This window comes from Aulostomus chinensis, chromosome 2 (genome assembly GCF_037954235.1).
Source record: "Aulostomus chinensis isolate RoL2024-O1b breed Wild chromosome 2, RoL_Achi_v1.0, whole genome shotgun sequence".
Taxonomy (NCBI): domain Eukaryota; kingdom Metazoa; phylum Chordata; class Actinopteri; order Syngnathiformes; family Aulostomidae; genus Aulostomus; species Aulostomus chinensis.
In genome coordinates this window covers 4,084,142-4,107,109 of record NC_141321.1, presented here as the reverse complement: position 1 = coordinate 4,107,109, position 22,968 = coordinate 4,084,142, and the positions used below count along the sequence as shown (strand labels likewise).

Sequence of the window (22,968 nt, the reverse complement as noted above, 5' to 3'; positions counted from 1 at the left end):
AGTGGTGGAGGCGGCATAGATGGACGGACAAACACTGGCTGGATTGTACTTCTTTTTAATGTTGTCTTTTTTTGTGAAAGGCAGGATTTTTGAGCTCGCGCTGTGACGTTTCTGTAAATGGGTTCCTGCAGTCAAGTTTACCCACACGCATATGGAGGGAGGGGTGATGATATTACATAAATGAATGATCTATTCTGTTGTACAGATTAAATAATGTTCCGTATGTACAAAACGTGTAGCTGTGACATCATGTTTGAAGTTGTGTTGACAATTTTGTTGAGTCTTGTACCGGCCTGGTCACACCAGCAGTGACAACAATGGAATTTCACGCCACAATTGAATTATTTATCCACAACATGAGTCCGTTTATGTTTGTTGTTTTCTTTATCAATGTTTTGTTAAATCTGACCTTCAAGGGAATGGAGAGCTGGAAAAATGGAGGGCCTATTTCTTCAGTGGTGTTGTTGACTGAGTGACTCCTTCACACGAGAGCAATCAAGAGACACTCGAGTCAGCTTGGATACAGCTTTTTCCCTGACTTCAACTTATAAGGGAAAGGGGAACACACTATTATATTTTAATAGTTTTAGTACAAGTTTTGGGGAAAGAACTGTGCATTTTGGTGCTAATGGTTTTTTTCTTTCATCCAATGAAATTTTCTAGGTTTAACATGAACACAAGTATTTAATTGGAAATATCCTAATTACATTCACAAGTACCAGTTACCGACTGGAAACTTGGTGGGAAATTATTTGAAAACCATGATTTTTAGAACAAAATGCCATTAGTGTTAGCATGCTCCTGGCTAGCTAGCTTGTTAAAGGTCAATTCACCAGCGACAAGTTTACCAAGCCGACCTGTGACTGCGTCTCAGCGCTTCTGAAACAGCAGTGTGCCAAGAGGAATTTTCGCTGTGCTACTTTCTTGTGCGACCAGGCCTACAATGATATGTCTCCTTTTGATTTTGCACTTTTACGGTGACAAGCATGTCAAATTCGGGTTTGGTTACTACATGTCAGAGCATTTAAACCTTTTGCTGATGTTCAGGTTTCTTTGAATTATCTGCAGCTTTCAGACAATATTGAACTGCTGTGTATATTTTTGTACTTTATTGTATTTTGTCATTTTTGGTATTAATTTATTTTGAGTTATTTATATGAACAATGTAGAGAATGTTTTGTCAAATTATTTCAGGATGCTTTTGTCATGTTTAAGTTATTTGATCACAGAAATCTTTTGTGAGGATTCATTCCTTTTCCCAGCTTTTGGTGACACAAACCTTGTAATATACATTTGGAAAAATGATTTACCGTAATTTAAGAATGTAGACGTAGCCTCTTTGAGAGGACCAAGCCCTTCGTTGATAACTGTCGGTGTGTATGATGACTCAAATCTCACCAAACACTCATTCTGTAAATAAGCCAAGTTTACTGACAAGCTTATTTAAAAAAAAAACAAGGGATTCCTACTTAGCTTTGACCTCGTATGGTTGTTTGCATGTTCAGCATTCGTCTTTTCTTTGCATGTCGTCGTTGGAATTGTTCTCCCGTTCCCTTTTCTCTCCACACTTACGTTCTTCGTGTACATTTTTTATTTACCTTTTTATGTTATTTTTTATATATTTCCTTCACTGTCCTCTTGCCCTTCTTTTTGTTTACTGTGCGCTAACAGTAACCATGCAATGCATCCTCCTTATCTCTCCAAGAGGGACCTCACTGGCGATCAGGTCATTCACTCAGACCACCTGAGTGCGTGCTGGGTTTTCAGAGAGAAAATTTAAAGCAATATCTTTCATCGTTCGCTTTCCTCTTTTTCTACTGTGGGAATCCAGAGCACACAAAATGGACTCGGAGCGCTACTACTGAGCAGGATAACCACTGGCAATGTATTCCCTTGTGATGTTACTGTGAACAACTTCAGTGCTAAAGGAAATAAATCTGTTGACTTTGGAGTTGTGAGCACATTTTCTTGGAACAGCTTCCTTAATTAGATATTGATTCAAAAACATGTTCATATTTTGCAGAGTTGATTATCTACATGGAGCTGTGCTCATGTGAAGTGTTGATCCTCCATAACTAACTTGTATACAAGTTTCTGCATCCGCCTGGAGCGCCGCTGACCTTTCAATATATGTCTTAAAACAGGAAACACAGACTATGGATAATAACCCTTCTTTTAGTTTAGAAGTCGTATAATTGTCTTCGGTTTTCAATTCACACGCGTGGCAGAACCTTGTGTTTTACTACTAATTTTAATGAATGGCCCAAGGTAACGTCTGCATGTTCAAAATGCTGATCGTGGCGTCATTCAGCCTGCTACCGTGATAATAATGCGTCATTATACCAGATCAACAGTAAGAAAATACAAATATATTTGATTTACTTTTACAGTGAAAAATAAAAGTGGAAAACACAGAATGTTTAAACGATATATAAAAATTGCATTAATTTTCTTCATCGAATCAAATACTTCTACTTAGTGAGAATAATGTTCAGTTGTGTCAAGATAAATAGGATAAGATGACGATTGTGTGTGCGCCGTCAAACACACACACACACCAGTGTCTCTACTCCCGACATGCAGGGTGCAGTGAGTAAAGTCTGTGGATCAGTGCCATCTCCAGATCTCCCAGGAGGTTGGGCTGGGTCTGCTCCGGTCCCAGCCTGGACCAGGTCAGTTCCTGAGCTACCCCGCCCAGCAGCACCCGGTAGAAGTCCTCCCTGTCCAGAAGATGATCCATGTTCTGAAGGAAGAATCCTTCACAAAACCTGCACAGCTCTGCTGCTCCATAATGCTGCAAACACACACACACACACACACAAGCTACAAACGTATATAAATGTTTCATAACATGGATTCCAACAAACTCATATTAGCAGATAATTGATTAGTTAAGTAGTTTATAAGAGCTTGAAACAAACATTCCTGACCATTTTCTTTCCATTTGGGCACCGCTTTGAACGGTACATGATCCTGGTAAACAGAGACTTGAGCTAAGGAGCTTTGATGAGTGACAGTTCAGTTTTACACAGACGTTGAAAACGCGTCCGCACTGCAGATGGAAGCTTTTAAAGACTGGGGACTTTATTTGACCCAGTCTTTGGTGAAGGGGTGTGAAGGAGAATCTGGTGTCAGGTAGGGGTTTTTGTACCTTGGAGGTCTGGTAGATGCCAACGGCGTTGTCTACAGTCAGAGTTTGTGACAGCTTCATCTCACAGCATCTTTGCAGACCTCTGAGCTGGAAGAAACTTGCTGCGGGCAGCAGCTGCAGAAACAGTCACAAGGTTCAAATCTCACTCCAGCAAAGTGTTTTCACAATCAATAATCTGGATTGGATCACGACGACAAGTCCGTCTAGTCAGGTTGATAACCTCTGACGGCGCAAGGGGTCAAAAAAATAAACACAGAAAACTGAAAAATAACAGGAATGTTTGAATTAGAGACTGATGGAAGAGATGGAGATACATGAAGCCGTTTCCAGCAACATCTAACTTGATTGCCAGACTGTGACACCCTTTGTCTTGGGTGAGCTTCAATGTTTCCAGTGAGCTACAGCAGGTAGAAGGCGAGATCTTCTACCTTTAAGGCTTCAGACTGTGACACAGTCAGCCCCTCGGTGCCCCCGCAGTACAGAGACGACATCATCATCTGAGGGGAAACACACACCTCACAATCACCTCGCTGTTCAACTGAGTGTCCTCACTAACTGAGCACCCAAGGTGAACGTGTGCCCCACCTGGAATGTGTTGTAGGTCATGTGACTGATGTGGATGATGTTGTCGGGAGAATCATGGAGCATTTTTCGAAACCTGATGGAGCAAAAAACACGAATATAAAAATATATTTGAATCCATTCTGTCCTTTTCTTTATCCACTTTACATTTCCCTTCATTACATTATCAAGCAGCCAGGTAGCTGAACTTCAACGGCGTGGGTTTGTGCAAGACACTTATACCCTCTGTAATGCAGGCGCAGCTGTGCACAGGAATATGGACGTTGTGCGGCTGAGTAACGTAGCACCCAAAGGAAACGGCTGTCTGACAGGAGGGCAGGGTGCCAAAAATTCTAAAGTGCAGCAGGCAGGTAAAGGGACATGTATACCGTAAATTCCGGACGATAGAGCGCACCGTTATGTAAGCCGCAGATGCTTATTTTAGGAAAAAAAATCAACTTTGTACACGTATAAGCCGCACCGGTAAATAAGCCGCGGTGCAGGGCGGAAACACCTCGGCCGCCCGTTCTCTGTGTGTTGACCCAGTCTTCCAGAGCGTTTTCAAGTCCGGGCCATCTGCTATTATGACCTCTGAAAGCTTTTGTCGTCTTTTTGCATTGGGTCAGTTCGTCATGTTGCCGCCTCCAGCGTCTCACCATCGATTCGTTTATGCCATACTTACGTACTGCAGCTCTATTTCCATCTTTAACCGCCAGATTGATTGCCTTTAACTTGAAAGCTGCATCATAAGCATTCCTTCTTCTGCTCTCCATCTTGAGGGTGAGTACAAATGACTGAAAATATCGTGTGATGCTCTTTTTACACTGCACCGCAGCATGGACTGGACGCTCCAAGTACAGTACTTAGAGAAATTACCATAACATTGGGCCAGGAATTTCCCTAAGTACGGTACTAGGAGCTACCATCAGGAACAATAGGGAATTACTGCCCGCTGCCGCTGCCCGCCACACCCCAGGGTGAAGGTAAAATCCTCGTATAAGACGCACTGGAGCATAAGCATGAAGCGTTGAAAAAAAGTCGCGGCTTATAGTCCAGAATTTACGGTACTTAAGATGGGTGGACTTGTTACACTGACTGGGCTCATCAGTGCCTCATACAAACCCACATCAAAATAACTGAACCCTCCTTTTAACTTCATCATAGGACACTTGAACACTAATTTAGCAGTAACAGCTTCAACATTTGTTGTCATTGTCATTTCTTCACATTCTTTTTAAAATGTCCAATTACTTTTTTCCTTAAAAGCTTCCATAATATATCTTTAAGGGAGAACACCGAGTCCAGAAATGTCAACTTCAAAGGGGACAATAATAGCAGTTCATTTATGGAGCAATGTCAAAAATAGAGATCAGACCGTTCAGATGCTGACATCAGCAGAACCCGGTGAGCAAAGAACGGACGTCCATCCACCATAAACGTCACATCAGACACCTCCTGGTTGTTCAAGAAATGAATGTCTGATGACAGAGACAATACGCAATCCCATAAATTTAGTTTAAAAAATGATTCAGAGGTTCTCTCTCCACCTCTCTCTGTCACACACACACACACACACACACACACACACACACACACACACACACACACACACACACACACACACACAGAGCGGAGAAGTGTTACCCAGCTGCGTAGACAGATTGATGTCCATTGGTGGGATGGCGGGAACAGCAGAGCAGCTGTAGCAATGAGCAAACACACACGCCAGCCTCTTGGTTATCACATAGTCCTACAGAGGAAATACAGAACATGGGCACACATGAAATAACGTTTCCACACAATCTGGAGGTATGACCTGAGAGATGTCTAAGCCCCACCAAGTGAACTGAAGGAGTCTCTTGGATGACAGGCCAAACATCTTCAAGGAAACTGAAACAGTCCAGTCCAAGTCCCTAAGTCCAGCATTTGAGAGACGCCCCCCTCAAATTCCCCACCTTTTTGAGAGGTGGTGTGTGTCTTCTTCTTCTATTGGGAATAAGGAACCTGCTCAGGGTCTTAGCTGTTCCTAGGACTGCACTCTTCTGGACAGAGGCCTCAGATGTTGTTCCTGGAATCTGCTAGTCTCTCTCCCTCTTTGGGGGTCACAGCCCCCAGGACCACAAACACTCTTCTGGCACCAGTGTTGCCTTCACTCCCCCATCATCTGCAGCTGCTCTTTCAGCCCTTGGTAATTATGCAGCTTCTCCTGTTCCTTCTTCTTGATGCTGCTGTCGCTTGGTAGTGCTACATCTCTCACCACCACCTTCTTGTGTTGTTTTCTATCAACTCAATGTCCGGTTGTTAACCATCACCAGTTTATTAGTCTGGATCTGGAAGTACCACAGGATCTTAGCTGGGTCATTCTCCACGACCTTAGGAGGGGTCTAGCATTCTGACCTTGGGACTTCCAGCCTCCTCAGTGCAGATGTTCTTGAACACCACACAGCCTCTTGGTCATGGCGCTCTTCCTGCCCGCATCATCACCCTGCTACTATGTGCTCAATTGTCTCAGGGGCATCTAGACCCCGGCCTGAGCCTGTGGTCCTGTCTGATGGTCTAGACCCCGGCCTGCGCCTGTGGGTCTGTCTGGTCAAGACCCCGGCCTGCGCCTGTGGGTCTGTCTGGTGGTCTAGACCCCTGCCTGCGCCGGTGGTCCTGTTTGGTGGTCTGGACCCTGGCCTCTTGTACTAGTGCCTGCTCTTGTGCTGCCATGAGTTTTGCCTCTCTACTGTCTTTCAGTCCAGCCCTGTCCAGCCACTGGTAGGATTTCTTGATATCATCCACTTCTTCTATCTGGTGGTTCCTGCCCTGCAGGGGCTCATCCCTGGCCCTCACCAGTCCTGCGCGTGGCTCAGAGGACAGTGGCCTTCTAGCAATCTGAGGGTCGTTGGTTCAATCCTCACTTCACCCAGAAAAGATGCCAAGAGTCTGATACATTGCTGGTTAAATTCATTCTTCCTTGATTAGGTTTTACTGAAACATTTTTTCACAGCTCTCTCTTCAAAGCTAAATCTTAATACCCAAATATCTTTGACAGTAACATTTTAGCATCCTTTGCATCTTTAGTTCAACAAGGATAAACAATTCTCATGTAAGAAATGGATAACAACTAATGCTCAGATGAGTCTCATCCAAAACACTATCAAAATTATCTATACGTTATCCTTTAATTATTACCGGTTGCAAGATGAAACGAACACACACATGTATCTACTCAGTTAAAGGGAGATCTGGGGTGTACTGAGGTAGTCATCCACAGAATGGACGTCTCACCTTCAGAAGATGTGGGTCAGTGCAACTTCTGTGCCGAGAGCCTGAAGCAGTTGCAGCTCTGTAGCTCAGCATTGCACTGTGGTGTAGGATGGATGACTACCCCATACAACCCCACTTCAGTACATCCAAAAAAATCACTTTAATGTCCCAAATATCACTCCCAGTGCAACAGGGTTAGAACATGAGCTCCTGCAAAATTGATGTGCTGGTCTGCATGCATATAGTTTTGAAGCCACCTGGTGGGTTAATACTGCAACTGCAGGTTTAGTGTTCTTCTGAAAAGAAAAAGAACTTCTGAGCTGGAGACCTGAATGCTTGCAGTTGAACATCGATGACATCTCTGTGTCGCTGTGTTGTCTTTATACCAGAATAAAAAACGGAAGCCGTTGAGAGCCATGAGAGCAAGTCCTGTGTGGCCATGCCATTCTTCCTGCACCATAGACACCTTCACCTCCACAGACAGACACCACCGTTTACACCAGCACCAAAGGCTGTTCAGCAGTACCTTGCTGGTTTCTAGCAGGCTGAACATGAGCGGGATGCCTGTGGAGACGAGCTCAGGAGTGTAGTCCTCCACCCTGATGGAGGGGAACTCGGTGAGAAGGGAAACAATGACTTCATCTCTGGAAAGATGCTGCGCTCTTTGGAGACACTCGAGCCAGATGTGGAGCCTCCAGGTCACACCTGGGGACAGCGGCCGGGAGGAGCAAAACATCAGACTGGAGCAGCCATTATCCATCTGTTAACAAACAAATTTCACATACAGTTGTTCCAGCACCCAGACATCCAGGCCAGTATGTGGTGTGTGAGCCTAGTCAATAACTTGCTGCATTTCCACTTGTGGATGTTGGATCTTTAACATAGTTGGTCAAATATTGTCATGTATTAAACTAATTGGCAAAGCTGAAGGTCATTGGCATCTCAAGGTATGACATGACAACATTGGTGACTTGAATCCTCTTGGAAAACATAACAAAAATAACGGTGTTGTGGGTGGGGTTGGACCCTTAAGGGAGCGCTGGCAGTCCAACCCTGCCTTCCTGTGTGCCACAACAACCAACTTCTCAGAAAACGATTTGTTTCTGTTTTGGATAGCAAAGCAGACGTGGGTGTGATTTGTACCAGGGGTGCATTTGCAAATAATCATCATACAAGATAACAAGATGCAGCAGCTCACAGCTCGGTACTCAGGTGTTTGTTTGTGAGCTTGATAGCTGAGATTTCTGGGGATACTGATCCCTGACAACAACAGCTGGTCTAACAGCACTAAGAATGCTGGGAAAAAGGATCATTCCAGGGTGGTAACAACAGCCCAAAAACTCCTCCTTCCTGGGAGAGAACGCTAACGTCGGCTACCTCAGCAGAGACTCAGCTATCATCAGGGACTATACTCACATCTCTTCTGCTCTCTGAGAGGTGATACTTATCGACTAAAGCCGGACTACCCGACAGCACCACGAATGGACTTTGACACTTTGACAATGCTAAATTGTAAATCAAAATAAATTAATGAATTAATGCGCACAAATAAATTCTTTTATGAATGGTATTTTTCTAACCCTGATATTCATCAGCAACATGAGGGCCGCACCGTGACGGAGTGGCAGCTTCATTGGCTACTTATTACCACAACATAACTATGATGGACAGCTGCATAGGTCACAAACTACAGTCAATCACAAGTCAGTAAATAGTTGATATGAGCATGAATTCATCATGTGACAGGTACGACTGGATGTATGACTGTTCATGTGTAAAAACTGGATGGACATGGAAATTAGCAACTCTTAATCTAGTAACCAGTTTGAAAGCTGATGACATGACAGTGTCATTTTCACTACTTGTGTCTGCTGAGAACAAATGGCCAAAAAAAAATCAGTTGAGCTCACCCATCTGTCGGAGCTCCAGGGTGACATCCAGGTACCCATGCTCAGCGCTGTAGTACGCTGCCTGTTGCAAGGCTTTTATTTGGGCTTTACAAAGCCTCGGGACAGAGCTCAGGGATTCAGGAGATGGAGAGTGTGCTACAGGCCTTGCCTCCTTCCCTTCCTCTCCCTCCTCCACTCCTTCAGCTAGGATCTCCTCCAGAGAGAGGACATCCTCCTTCCTCTGTTGCGGCTGCAGCAGGAGCCTCCTCAGGACGTTCCTTTGGGAGAAGATCATTACTCCTTCGGGACTTCAATTGTACTTGATAAATGGAAAATGGACTCAATTTTATGTAGCGCTTTTCTACTTTAGCGGCACTCCAAGCTCTTTACAGCGTCACCTCATTCACACACACACACACACACACACACACACTGATGGTGGAGGCTGCCATGCAAGGCGCCAACCTACTCATCAGGAGCAATTATGGGTTCAGTATCTTGCTCAAGGACACTTGGACATGGTCACCGGGGTCGAGGATCGACCCCGCGACCCTTTGGTTGCTAGACGGCCACTCTACCCCTGAGCCATGCCACCCACAATAACAGCACAAAGACTAAACTCACATCAATTTCTTCTGATTGCTCTCAAAATAGATATTTCATATGAGTATGTGTGCGTCAATGTTGGACATTTGCACATTACTGGAAATGTATTCCAGTTTACCCAGTAGCAAGTAGTGTAATGAATTGTTGATACAATTTAATATTCAGTTCCCTCCAGTGCCATTACTTCCAACCTTCCTACCAACCCTCTTTGGATTTTAAAATCAGCTTCAAGCAGCACAGAGGACAGAAACTTCAAATTCAGCGAATGGAAATATTCCAATTTCACTGTCAGCAGAAAATGGTTTTATTCAAATGTAAATAATCTGCAGGACACTTTAGTTGTAAAGGGTGATTTGGAACATACAGGTGAGACTGAGTTGACTACATTTTAAAAGACACTGATAATCACAATCCAGCAAATGTTATCATTTGATGCAAATGGATTCGCGCGGGAGATGTTGGAGGTGTAATTATTAGAAGTTTGGCTTGTGTTAAAGTTTGATGTATTCCTGGAATTATTTGGCAGTGTCATTCATTTCCATTAAAACATGCTGATTGTCATTTAAGTAAACAAAAAGGTGCAAAGGTCCATTTTGACTTAACTTATAAAGGTTAACATGTCACCTGTGTCCATGTGCTGCAGCATAGCTGAAGCAGTTGATGTCATCATACAGGGGTGATGTCAGTGAACTCCCATGATGCACTCTGAGAAGAGGGTCTGCTCCATGAGTGAGCAGCAAGCTGACCATCTCGTAGTATCCTGACAAGAAGAAACTAAATTTAGTGCGTGTGGTGCTGAAGATATATCCGTTCAGAAATGTACTTTTGTTACTTCTTCCTCATCCAAACTGAAATATTGGCACTCTAGGTTGGCAGGTAGGTAAGCACTGATCAGTATCGACCAGTACATGAAGTCATCAGTCATAAAGCTTCCTCTTCTCTGTGTTTGATGCAACAGGCATTCAGCACTGGACTCTACAGTGAGCCGTGCATGAAACCAATGACTGGCAGCAGTTGGCATCTTCGCTAGGTTCATTTGTGTACTGTCCCTCAATAGTAATGCTTTCAAAAATCATGGCAAACACAACCTAATCATTGATCATGTGACACTGAGATGGATTCATTAGTAAAAGACTAGCATGCTACCTGCAGCAGCAGCCAGCTGCAGCGGAGTCTCAGCAGAGCTCTCCTGCCCACCTAGCAGGGCTCCCCCCTCCACATCGGCTCCAGCTTCCAGGAGCAGCTACCAGCATGAGGAGAGGATACATTAGACAAGATGGGCTCTGTTTAAGCAATCTTCCCTAAATGTCCATTTCTACTTCCAAAGATTTGAGCTTCTCACTTTCTTTCTGTTCCTAAGTTTGACACTCTCACCTGAGTCACAGACAGGTGACTGTGTAGCACAGCAAACGTCAGAGCTGCCCAGCGTCTGGTGCCGGGATGAACCGATGGGTGTCTGGTTGAGCAGCCTGGCACCTGAACCATAAGCAGTCTACAGTCATCGCACACACAAACCCAGGTCTGATGCTCAGTGTGGGGGTTTATACCTGCAGATCCAGACCAGCTCCTGCCTCTATTAGCATCTGCACCAGAGCCTCATCTCCTGCAGCAGCAGCGTACATCAAAGGTGTCATTCCCTGCCGACACACACGCACACACACACGCACACACATTATTTTGGAGTTTCAGTGTCCTTTAAAATGTGGCCCCTTTACAGGTCAGCCAATACCAACAATAACCTCACTTGACCTGTATATATATATATATATATATATATATATATATATATATATATATATATATATATATATATATATATATATATATATACTGTCCCAATGTCAGCTGGGATAGATTCCAGCCCCCCCCCCCCCCCCCCCCCCACTGGTGGGTTGGTGAAGTTACACAAAAGTACAGGAAACCACCAACCACTGATGAACCCAGACCCTCGTCACCTGGTCATCCATAGTATCGACCCCCTGAGCTCCCATGAACTTTGTGGCCTGATGGACCAGATCTGCTCTTCCACTTGACAGCATCCTGAAACCCAGATCCAGGTGGAACTTTGCTGAAGCTGCTTCTGCATCCAGACCTTTGAAAGACTGGAAGCAGCACTCTGACCTGAAGACATTCACACAGGAGAGAAATTTATCGTGTCTGATCAGACAACAAGGAGCTGCAACACACACCCCACCATTTTGCTTCCAACCACAAAGGTTGTGTATATTCTTAGATTTTGTGATTCTGTGTTACAGACTAAAAAAGTGAAATTGAATTGCTGTCATCTACTAACCACGGAAGACGGAAGTACTCTGAAGCATCCTCACTGCACTGATTCAAATATTATTGTCGGTCTTTGGAAGCAACATGAAATCGAATGATATTTAAAGTGAGCTTTCAGTCCCATAAACATCCATTTCACCCCTGAACCCAGAAATGTTCATGTCCAACCCCTGATTCAGACTCATTAATGGACAGCGGGGGATCAGTGGAGTCTTACTTCATGTGTCTGGGCTCGCAGTCCAGTCCTGGGAGGAGCTGCCTGGCTGTCTGTCTGACATCATCACTGTCCACCAATAGGCTGCAGCGATGTTCTGCATGTACCACAGCAATGCGGATCCACTCGATGAGAGGAGGGAGGAGCAGAAACGGCCTGGGGGACATTTAGCCATCTCATATTTACCACTATTTTAAAACTCTAAGACCAGAATTTAACCAGGAGAACCCATGGAAAAAAGGACTTTAGTGAATTAATAAAAACGGCCATTATAGCATTAACACAAATTTCATGCACTTTTAGTTGAAGTTTCTTTTAGAGCTAATATCTTTATGATAGGCGGCACGGTGGTGCAGTGGTCATCACTGTCGCCTCACATCAAGAAGGTTCCGGGTTCGAGTCCTGGCTGGAGCACGGGGTCTTTCTGTGTGAGTCTCCATGTTCTCCCTGTTCCTGCGTGGGTTCTCTCCGGTACTCCGGCTTCTTCCCACAGTCCAAAGACATGCAAGTGGGGACTAGGCTAGTGGACACTCTAAATTGACCGTAGGTATGAATGTGAGTGTGAATGGTTGTCTGTCTCTATGTGTTGGCCCTGTGATGGACTGGTGACCTGTCCTGTGAACTGCCTCTCTCCCGAAAGCCGCTGGGATAGGCTCCACCCCCCCGTGACCCTTAACAGGAATAAGCTGAAGAAAATGGATGGATGGATGGATCTTTATAAAATTATCACCACATTTACAACATGCACTCTGTGTTGGTACATGCAAAGACATCTCAAGGAGAGAAGGTTCCTTCACAGGGGGAAATAAGTGGACAGCCATGAGACTGCAGGTTGTACTTATCATGTTCAAATACTGTCACTATAAACAGCGTGACGCAACACACCTCTCTCTGCTCAGCATCATAGTCAGGGGCTCCAGATTAGGATTTTCCCGTGACTCCATCTGGGAGCTGGATAGGAAGTAGTAGAGGGTGTGGAGGGCATCCGGGGCCCAGGACCATGTGAGCTGATTGGTCAAGCAAGCAGGGCTGATGGAGGAGGTGGAGCTGCGCAGACGCTGCATGTGGTGCATCGCTCGTGACACCAGATCACCTGGAGGATGGCAGACATTTGATGCTCAGACAGCAATTTCCCACCTTTTGCTCCAAGCCACCATCCGCCATGTTGACATGGGGCCTCATTCGTGAGATGGTGTAGCGCACAGATTTGTTCTCACTCAGTATGGGAGGTTTTAGCCCTGCATTTAAACTTACAGACAGCAATCAAAGCCTTGTGTACCCCTTCTAACTTTAAAGTCTTTGAGTGCCCGGCTGATTGTTAGCTTCGAGAGGTTCTCAATAGATGTCAGGAGTGAGGAGTTACAAACGGCCACCCGGCTTTGGTCCTTGACGGTGAGCCCAATCATGAGGGCTATAAAAGTCCTTTAAAAACATTTGATGAAGAGGCCCTGTGCTAGCAGGCCAGTGTTCAGCAAGGGTTATTTTCACTATCCAAGATTTGCTACTTAGCACTACCTACTGTGTAGCCAAGGCTAATGGCTGAGCAGTTAGTCCTGCAGGTTTGATTCGTTTGATGCTGGTTACACATGAAAGGTTACTAGGTTCTGAAGTCATTTACAGTGGAGCACAAGTAGTTAAACATTTCTTTACAATCTGGAGAAGTTTCACAGCCGGAGAAAATTCAGAGGATCTCCAAACTTATTTGAGGGGATCTTCTCACTCATGGTGGCACAAGAGGAAACGAGTAAGGGATCATCCTTTGGGGCCTTTGGGGATGCTGAAGGTTGTTGTTCAGATGTGTTGTTCTGTATGTACGGTAATGGGGAAAAAAAGGTTCAAACTGAAATAATGATATTAAGATAACTGCAGCCTTCACTGGGAAAACCCACATTGATGAGGCAGCCACTTGTTAAAGCTGGATAGCTACAGCTAACTGACCAACAGTTTGTGTGGAAATCAACAGTGAGCTGATCAGACCTGATGACTAGATTAGCATGTAGACAAAGATTTATTAATTGACTATCCTCACTGACATAATAATCTCCACATGCTCTTTCATTAATGTTGCAAAGATAATAACGCTACTGACTCCGATCAAGTTACAAGATGACAAATGGGACTTCAACAATTTTCAGTCAAAAGCAACATTGTTCCGCTTGTAAATTATACAGAAATGTAAATGAAAAACCATATGACTTCATAATAACAAAAAATACCAAGAAAATGTTTGTGGTCCCAAGAACAGCAAAACTGCAGAGAAATCTTTCTCTAATGAGATAATCAAGTGGCCTGCAGGGTGTGAAGGTGCCTTTGTTTTCTGGATACAAGTCGCAGGTTGTTATGTAACAGCAGGGGTGCTGGCAGCATCTAATGATGTGTCCCAGGAGTCAGACGGCAGTTACAGCTTAAACAAACACTCACACACACAAAACACTGGAGCTGACTGTGACAGCAGGGACACACAAACACACTTACTGAGCTCGGCGATGCTGCTGACACAGGTGGAGAGCAGGGACTGCTCTAGTGTCCGCAGCTCCAGCTGGAGATACGTGTCCTCCTGGCTCTCCACTGAGTCCTCTGGAAACTTTGTGTATGGGCTGACATGAGGCGGTAGCGACAGCTCACCTACACACATAGAGTACTACAGGTTTACACACACTCCTCAAATATTTAAGACTGCCTTGACACAACTAACATGGAACAGACCAAATGTTATCTTGAAATATTTATTTGGATACCCAGGTAGAAGTTACTCTTCTTGGAGCTCTCACTAAAGGTGATCAGCTTTCCTCCCTCCATGTTTATTGCTAATAGCGGAGCTCCAACTGATCATCATATGTGTTTCCAGGACTGGAAGCACCAGAGGCCAAAGGCTACTTGACCCTTGTACACAGATTTTCTCTGTATTTTTGGCCAGTGAGAACAGAAATGACGAAACATGCATTCAGATCAGCTTCTCTGTCAAGCCAATGAGTGTGAAGCAGGTAACAGTTGGGGGAAAAAATAATGTTTCTAGGTTTAAACTTAGGGGCTGCACGGTGGAGCAGTGGTCAGCACTGTCGCCTCACAGCAAGAAGGTTCCGGGTTCGAGTCCCGGCTTGGGCAGGGGATCTTTGTGTGTGGAGTTTGCATGTTCTCCCCGTGCCTGCGTGGGTTCTCTCCGGGTACTCCAGCTTCCTCCCTCACATTGACGCTGGGATAGGCTCCAGCCCCCCCGCGACCCTTAATGTAGGAATAAGCGGAAGACAATGGATGGATGGATGGATGGATGGTTTAAACTTAGACCCTGCTTGTGGCTATCGAAACCAAGTACTTTCACCAAAATGCATGGTGCATGATCAAAAAGGGGGCTTACCGAAGACCAGCTGCTGACCCTGCTCAAGAGCTCTGTGGGTCTACAAGTATCATAACCTCAACCCATCCAACAGTGTTGGGCTGCAGTGCAGGCAAATGGCTGCTGTCTGACAAGTCACTGACTATCAGCCTGAACAGATTCATCACTCTGACCAGCCACACTCACCTTGGCCTCCTCAAAGTTGCTTCTTGTCTGGAATGGAAGAAAGAAATCTTTGGCAGAACAAGAAGCAAGTCTGCCGGATAATTGGTGCTGATTACTAGGCAGTGTTTACAGACAGCGAGTGAACAAGCATCTATTCATGAGTACACAACAGGAGACCAGTCTGCACAGGACAAAACACAAACCTCTGTTTTCTAATCCCTACCTATAAGCCCCCCCCCCCCACGTACACACACCTCTGCCTGTGTCCAACACTGCCCTCCTTACATCCAGAACCATGACTGATTAAGTAATTTCCTTTAACTTAACATGGAAACCTTAAAACACGTAACGACCCCCATGTTGCAACATCATCCTCAGATAAAGTGTGTGTGTGTGTGTGCGCGTGTGTGTGTGCGTGTGTGTGTGTGTGTGTGTGTGTGTGTGTTTGTGTGTGTCCAAAATGAAAACAGAGCCACAGTCACCAGGCCTAAAAACAACAGGTCTTTTTTGCTGCTTGGTACAATACAGCAAGTGTTGGACAAGGACAACAGAACTACAGAGGGGGGAAATGTGTCTGAATTTATACAGTGTGTGTGTGTGTGTGTGTGTGTGTGTGTGTGTGTGTTGTGGAGGTCAAGATCACCTCACCTTCTGCACATGGCCCATTAATTAGCTGAGCTTTAGCTGTGTGGCTGAGAGGACATCATGTGGCCTCCTCGAGTCTCAGCAGAGCTGCTGTCATTACCTGGATGGATGGAGCTCCAGCAGCAGAGTCATATATTTTATTTCCAGCACCTTTCAAGGTGGTTTGGCAGCTTGGGAATGAATGCTGGTGACCAGTGAGTGAACGACTGTGTAACTTTGTAAATATTGTTTAAATAAAATATGAAGGGAAATTTAGAATTAAAAAGTTCTAACTCTGCGACACGGTGGTGCAGTGGTCAGCACTGTCGCCTCAGAGCAAGAAGGTTCCAGGTTCAAGCCCCGGCTTGGGCACGGGATCTTTCTGTGTGGAGTCTGCATGTTCTCCCTGTTCCTGTGTGGGTTCTCTCTGGTACTCTGGCTTCCTCCCACAGTCCCGCTACCCTTGATAGGCAGTAGAAAATGGATGGATGGATGGATTTACTGTATATGTCAGGGGGAAGAGTTACAAGCAGCCATCAGAGTTGGAAAAATCAGGTCTGACTGGACACACCCTGGACAAGGTCTTTTTGACCCCCTTCCCTCTGGCAGGCTTAGGGTCATGAGGGCACGTACAGAAAGACTGAGAAACAGCTTCTTCCCCAGGGCTGTGGAAGCTCTGAGGACAGCCTGAACCGGACTGTTGTTGCACCTTCCATCCTGCACTTCACTTGTGATGGACAGTCAATTCACAATCAGTCATTTATTTCACATCAGTAGTGTGACATCAGAGTAAACAATAATATACTGCAGTTCCAGTCTGAATGTGAAAATGGGTCACCCTGAGAAGCTAGAAAGCTTGTAAATGGGGCCCATGCACAGAAAAGTGGTCAGCGGTGGATGGATAACGAGACAATCACGCTCATACAACCACATATGGAGAGTTGCCCTGATCGGCTAAATCCTGATAGGTGCCCTCAACTAAACTAATCCCTACCCAAAACTAAACCCTACTCCGAACATAGTCCCATTCGTCTAGACACCAACAATCTGAGAAAAACAAACTAAAGAGAAAGAAGAAAAATGCATATAGAAGAGGAAAAGGAAAAGAAAAGATACAACTGATCATGATTGGGGGTGTCCTGACAATAATTCAACTTGTTTTTTAAGACAGGTGCAGATGAGGACATCTGTAGTTCGAGCCCACATCACTGGACCCCCTGCACTATCCTTTGCTCTTTTTCTATCCTGTTGTTTAATTTCTGTTCCTTCTCTTTTCTCTCCTATTTATCTATTCATGCTGCTGTGCGACGGTCTGTGTCCAACTAAAGTCCATTGTACAGAAAAGTTCAACGACAATAAAGAAACTTTAAACCTTAATGGGACTGTGACGTGTGCCCTGGTCACACTCCATAGATGATAACCAAACACTGGAGTCTCAATCTGACCATTTTTACAAAACTATAAAACACATAAATGTAGTTTTGAAGTTTGGTGTGGTATTTTGTTGTGGTTGTGCAACCCAGTGTCAGGAACCAACCCCCCACCCAATCCAAGCAGCAGATTAAATCAGATGAGACCTCTTCCTGCACCTGCAGGCAGTTTTAGTTCAAACATCTGAACAACATCCACTGAATCCTCAAAGTTTGATTCATCGCTGCTGCCACACACACGTGACAACGAGGTGTTCATCAGTGCTGAAGTTGATGTGAGCCAAACACACTGACCCAGTAAGCCAGCATATGACATTTACACACTTTTTAAACAAAAAGATGCCACTTCAGTCCAGGAGGAGACTGAAAAGGTGGAATGGCTTTGAAGAACGCTCTCTGAAGTTCTACTCCGACTGTGGTTGACACCTCATCACTGCTGACTCCTGGCTCTGTGTTCATGTCTGTAAAGCCTTGCATCAACTGGCTGCACTGCCTGAACCAACACCATCCATCCACACTGGCTCCACACAACCGGCTCACAGCTTTGCCCCAGATTACACTACCAAAACAATATCTTCCCGCCAATTCTGCCTGCACGTTTTGATGTGAACCTGGGTGTGATTTACTCCTGCAGAACTGCCAGATTGCACAGAAAATTCAGCTCTTGTGAGACAGAGTTAAACACTGAAGCTACAAGTTGTCTCAAAACACATCGCACATATTTTTTCTTTACCTTTGCAATGGCTTTGAAATCATTTTATTGGAGATGGATAATGAAATTATTTCTGGTCCTGAAACAGACAGCAGGCATTGTCAGATCTAGAAGAACAATATGGTTATTCCATGCTTGAACGTCAGCCTTATTAGAAAGCCAGTGAGGCAACAGTGGCTGGTGTGTTTTGTTGGAGCGAGGTGACAGGAGGCCTTTCCTGCATGTTTGTATAGCCGAGCAGACAGCACAGGGGGCCCTTGGCCTCCTGCCCTGCAGCCTGCGCGGGAATGAAAGCTCCTTTGTGTCCTCAGTGTGGGTCAGAGGCTAACAACACTCACTCATTCACGTGGCCCGCTTCTTCCTGTTTGTTCTCAGGGGAGGTGAAGCCTGCATCCCAGCATGCAGCAGGTAGAGCCAGAGAAACATGGGGCCTCCAGTGGGCTTGTGTGGAACATGCTGATGGAGGTGCTGTTGTGATGTGACACCATCATTAAACAGTGTCTATTCCATATTACTTGTTCCAAATTTATGAACTCAAAGTATTAACTCTAAGTAGATTAAAAGGATAACTCAATATCAGGTTGATTCAAGGATATCTCACAAAAGTGCATTCAAATGGGATTGATTCTTTTTTTTAGAGGGGGGCTAAAAAAAAAACGAAGAAATTAATTTGGGTAAATATTTGATCTGAGGAGGCGGTCCGGTGGAGCAGTGGTCATCACTGTGGCCCCCCAGCAAGAAGGTTGTGGGTGGAGCCCCGGCTGGAACACGGGGTCTTTCTGGGTGGAGTCTACATGTTCTCCCTGTTCCTGCGTGGGTTCTCTCCGGTACTCTGGCTTCCTCCCACAGTCCCCCACCCCCACCCCCCGCGACCCTTGATAGGTGGTAGAAAATGGATGGATGAATGGATGGATGGATGGAAGTCCAGTTTACTATATACGGTTGTGTCCAAATTGCCAAGTGGCAACCTACGATCTACTGCTACGACGGAGGTTGTCCGAAACCACAACTGGCGTGAGTAGCGACCTACTTCACAACCTAATTTCCAGCCTGAACACGCCCACATTGTAGGTCGGTTCAGGTGCATCCTACGGAGCAACCTATGGCCCACAATGCACCGTGGACTTCTTCCTCGTCCCCTAAAAACTTGTGGACGCGTAAACTTGCGCCACCAACAGTCTCCCATTCTTATACAGCACCAACATTTACAGTCATTGTTGATGACTAAAGGCGTGTTCACACCAAATGCGACGCGTGTGAACACACCTGTACATGTGCGTTAATGTGCTTAATAATAGAGAATGAATGACGGGTCCGCTCCGAGTGGAGTGCAGTACGACAGTCAGGCCAGCAGGTGGGGCTTTCGGTGGTGCTGTCTACCTAATTACGATATCTGTGTTCGTGCTTCACCACCAATCTTCGAGGGTGTCTGAATTGTGCTGTGTAGCAGAAGGTCGTAGGTTGACACGTGCCAATTTGGACGCAACCTATGTCAGGAGGAAGAGTTGGAAGCAGCCATCAGGCTTTGCCTCCTGTGTTCTCTTCAACATTAAATCCTTACATTGTGCACGAGAGGCAATCTGTACTCTGGTAAATTTAGGAATGAGGCTCAAGGTGTATAGAAATGGGAACGAATACCTCCGCAGTGCTCAGGAGCACTCGCACAGAGACACCTAGCTGAAGGCTCACAAGATCAGCATGTTGCAACCCATGTCAGAAATACAAGAACGTCACATTTCTTTCCATCCATCCATCCATCCTTCCATCCATTTTCTTCTTCTTATCCTGTTGAGGGTGGTGGGGGTGGAGCCTATCCCAGCAGCCTTCCCCCTGGACAGGTCACCAGTCCATGGCAGGGCCAACACATAGAGACAGACAACCATTGGCTCTCCCAGCCACGCCTACGGTCAATTTAGAGTCTGGATTAACCTGGTCCCTCTTGATGTCTTTGGACTGTGGAGGAAGCTGGAGTACCAGAGAGAACCCAGCAGGAACAGGGAGAACATGGAGACTCACCCAGAAAGACCCCGTGCTGCAGCCGGGGCTCCACCCACAACCTTCTTGCTGGGGGGCCACAGTGCTAATGCGTCCACTGCCATGTACTTTCATTAACCACAGATTGGCATGCATTTGTGAGTGCTGTCGTCTTTTTCTAGTCTTTCCTTCCTCGGCCAGCACCCAGTATATAGCATCGCCCGGTCATTGAGTTGAGCACCACTGTTCCTTTGATTCATGAACTCTGGATACACAAAGATATCGAGGGCTCGACAGACTCACCAGATGAGAGGAGGAGCTACGCAGTGCAGATATGCTGCATTGCAATACAGTTCTATTGATGCTAGACAACATGGAAGCACTGGCCACCACCTCCTCCCAGTCCTGCTCCACCTCCTCTCAGTCCTGCTTCACCTCCTCCCAGTCCTGCTCCACCTCCTCCCAGTCCTGCTCCACCTCCTCCCAGTCCTGCTTCACCTCCTCCCAGTCCTGCCTCAGCCCCTCCCAGTCCTGCTCCACCTCCTCCCAGTCCTGCCTCAGCCCCTCCCAGTCCTGCTCTACCTTCTGCCAGTCCTGCTCCACCTCCTCCCAGTCCTGCCTCAGCCCCTCCCAGTCCTGCTCCACCTCCTCCCAGTCCTGCCTCAGCCCCTCCCAGTCCTGCTCCACCTCCTCCCAGACCTGCTCCACCTCCTCCCAGTCCTGCCTCAGCCCCTCCCAGTCCTGCTCTACCTTCTGCCAGTCCTGCTCCACCTCCTCCCAGTCCTGCCTCAGCCCCTCCCAGTCCTGCTCCACCTCCTCCCAGTCCTGCCTCAGCCCCTCCCAGTCCTGCTCCACCTCCTCCCAGACCTGCTCTACCTCTGGTGGCTTCTGTGGATTCCTGCTGCTCCCCTATATAAATATAAGACAGGCGCATGTGTTTTTCTCCTGGTGCATGAGGAGCTCTGTTGCTGAGAACTGCTCTCTCCTCCAGGGTTACAATGTGAGCACCACTGACGTAGCAACACCTCAAGTCCTGGTGCAGCCTGGGCTTTCAGGGAACGACACAAGGCTCACTGATTGGTTGAGTGATGTCACGTCTGGAACACACCTATGAATAATTAGGAGTCTGATCGCGGCCTATTTGTACTGTGCTTTATACTCGGATTACTTCCCCCTTAAAGACCAAAACGAAGCCGAGCACAGGCCGAGTGCATGGTGCTCACATCGCGCCATCATAAATTCTGATGAATAACTAAATGTGTTTCCATGAATTCAAAATTGTAGGCTTTAATCAAATGAAATTACATTGTCTGACCAAAATCCAAAGATTTTTCATTTAAAATGATCGACAGCGACGTTAGCAAATCACACAGGAGTTTGAAACCTGACCGACGTACATAACAAAACTTCGAATCAGAAAGACGATCTTTCTTCTCCTGGATGAATGCAATCAGGTACACCTGGGTCACATTCCATGGCAAAGGTAAACTGCAGAATGACACGTCTCAACTTACCGTACTTATTTCTGCCACATATCAGATGCTCGTACACCTGCAGCAGCCCCCACAGCTCTGCATCGGCGTTGACCGCTCCCTCCAGCAGCTCCGCGGTCACCGCGAAGCAGGTGCCGCCGCCGTCCGGCTCCCGCTCCTCTTCGGCGGTCAGCCTCGCCCACTTCAGAACCCGTCCTGCCACCTCCTCCGCTAAACTCTCCACGCAAGCCGTCAAATAGATGGCGGCGAAGTCGTGCACGCGAACCGACACGCGTGTCTCCACCATCCACCTGGAGAACCGACCCACGGAAAGCGACAGTCCGCAACGTGCCGACATTCCTCGCTGATGTGCCGTATCCCCGGAGCTCATGCAGTACAGGGACACGGCGCGCACTGCGGAGGAGATGCAACTTTCCGCCAAAGCCCAGCTCAGAACTAGTCGCATCGCGCTCTGGACCTCATGGCGTGTGCACCGCTTGTGGAGCTCACTTAGCCGCTGAGCTTCACCGGAGACACGGACCAAAGCCCTGCGCAACAGGATGGATAGCCGGTGCACCGCGTCCACGGTGAAGGATGCGTCCGTGCCGGTCACTTTACGCACAACTTCCTGCAGCTCCTGCTCAGTCCAGGGATAATCCTCCAACTCCAGCAGGCAAGGACACTTGCCTTCAACGTCAGTCGCGTCCTCCGGCAGCGTGCTCACCGTGTCCCAGCTCCCGTTCCTGCTGTGCAGAGACCCCGCATGTTGCCACCAGGGACCCCGAGGAGGAGTGCTCGAGCGAGGTTGAGACCCGCCAGAGGAGGACAGGCTGAGGGACGTGCAGGAGTCCTTGGTCTCATGGCCCGAATCTAAGCTCAGGTCCTCCAGCGTTTTCACCAGCGCACTTGACATGATAGAGGGGGTGTTAGGAGTGCAGGTTCTGTTCCTGTTCGAGCTGCCAGGAGCACAGCGGAGTGTCTCGTCATGAAGCTGATGGAGAGTGTTGGTGCTCATGCGGCCAATCAGATCTGCTGAGTGCACCGCCACTTCATAGCGCCACCTGCTGGCTACATCACATCCTAACAGCCTAATATCTTTCCCGGCTGTTGTAGAGGCAGTGGAGTTCTCGTCCGAACTGTTACAGACTAAAGTAACGATAGTTTGTTAAGTAAACAACTCCAAATGCCATTGAATGGTGTTTGACATGTGGTGGTGGTGGCGTTTTTGGATCATTGTTTTCAGAACTTGTCTGGACTTTACTGAAAGTCCCTGAATTCGGTCTTGTAAGAGAAAAGTTCTG

At 46.6% G+C, this 22,968-nt stretch overlaps 1 protein-coding gene across 2 annotated transcripts; it reads right to left on the bottom strand.

Annotated features, from left to right (window-relative positions):
* Nucleotides 1-86: 86 nt before the first annotated feature.
* On the bottom strand, nucleotides 87-22,620 carry LOC147268833 (ankyrin repeat and BTB/POZ domain-containing protein 2-like). 2 transcript variants are annotated; one of them, XM_086223190.1, is made up of 17 exons: nucleotides 21,710-22,620; nucleotides 14,432-14,581; nucleotides 12,842-13,049; nucleotides 11,960-12,112; nucleotides 11,415-11,580; nucleotides 11,007-11,096; nucleotides 10,834-10,935; nucleotides 10,606-10,702; nucleotides 10,084-10,219; nucleotides 8,875-9,131; nucleotides 7,491-7,669; nucleotides 5,357-5,462; nucleotides 5,088-5,190; nucleotides 3,737-3,809; nucleotides 3,580-3,648; nucleotides 3,152-3,265; nucleotides 87-2,794 (listed from the first exon to the last, which is right to left on the bottom strand). In XM_086223190.1, the coding sequence occupies exons 1-17, from the start codon at nucleotides 22,578-22,580 to the stop codon at nucleotides 2,567-2,569; spliced, it is 3,102 nt and encodes a 1,033-aa protein (XP_086079316.1). In that variant the 5' UTR covers nucleotides 22,581-22,620; the 3' UTR covers nucleotides 87-2,566. The 2 variants fall into 2 exon arrangements, with proteins under 2 accessions (XP_086079316.1, XP_086079306.1); XM_086223180.1 differs by lacking the exon at nucleotides 87-2,794 and having other exon boundaries at nucleotides 2,812-3,265.
* Nucleotides 22,621-22,968: the final 348 nt, after the last annotated feature.

What these genes read in the sequence shown, in the direction of transcription:
- LOC147268833 (XM_086223180.1), bottom strand. Translation starts at nt 22,580, where the DNA reads ATGTCAAGTGCGCTGGTGAAAACGCTGGAGGACCTGAGCTTAGATTCG. An exon ending in ATGATGCTGAGCAGAGAGAG is followed by an intron (nt 12,113 to 12,841) that starts GTGTGTTGCGTC and finishes AATGTCCCCCAG; the next exon opens with GCCGTTTCTGCTCCTCCCTC. An exon ending in CCTGGAGCTCCGACAGATGG is followed by an intron (nt 7,670 to 8,874) that starts GTGAGCTCAACT and finishes CGCTGTCCCCAG; the next exon opens with GTGTGACCTGGAGGCTCCAC.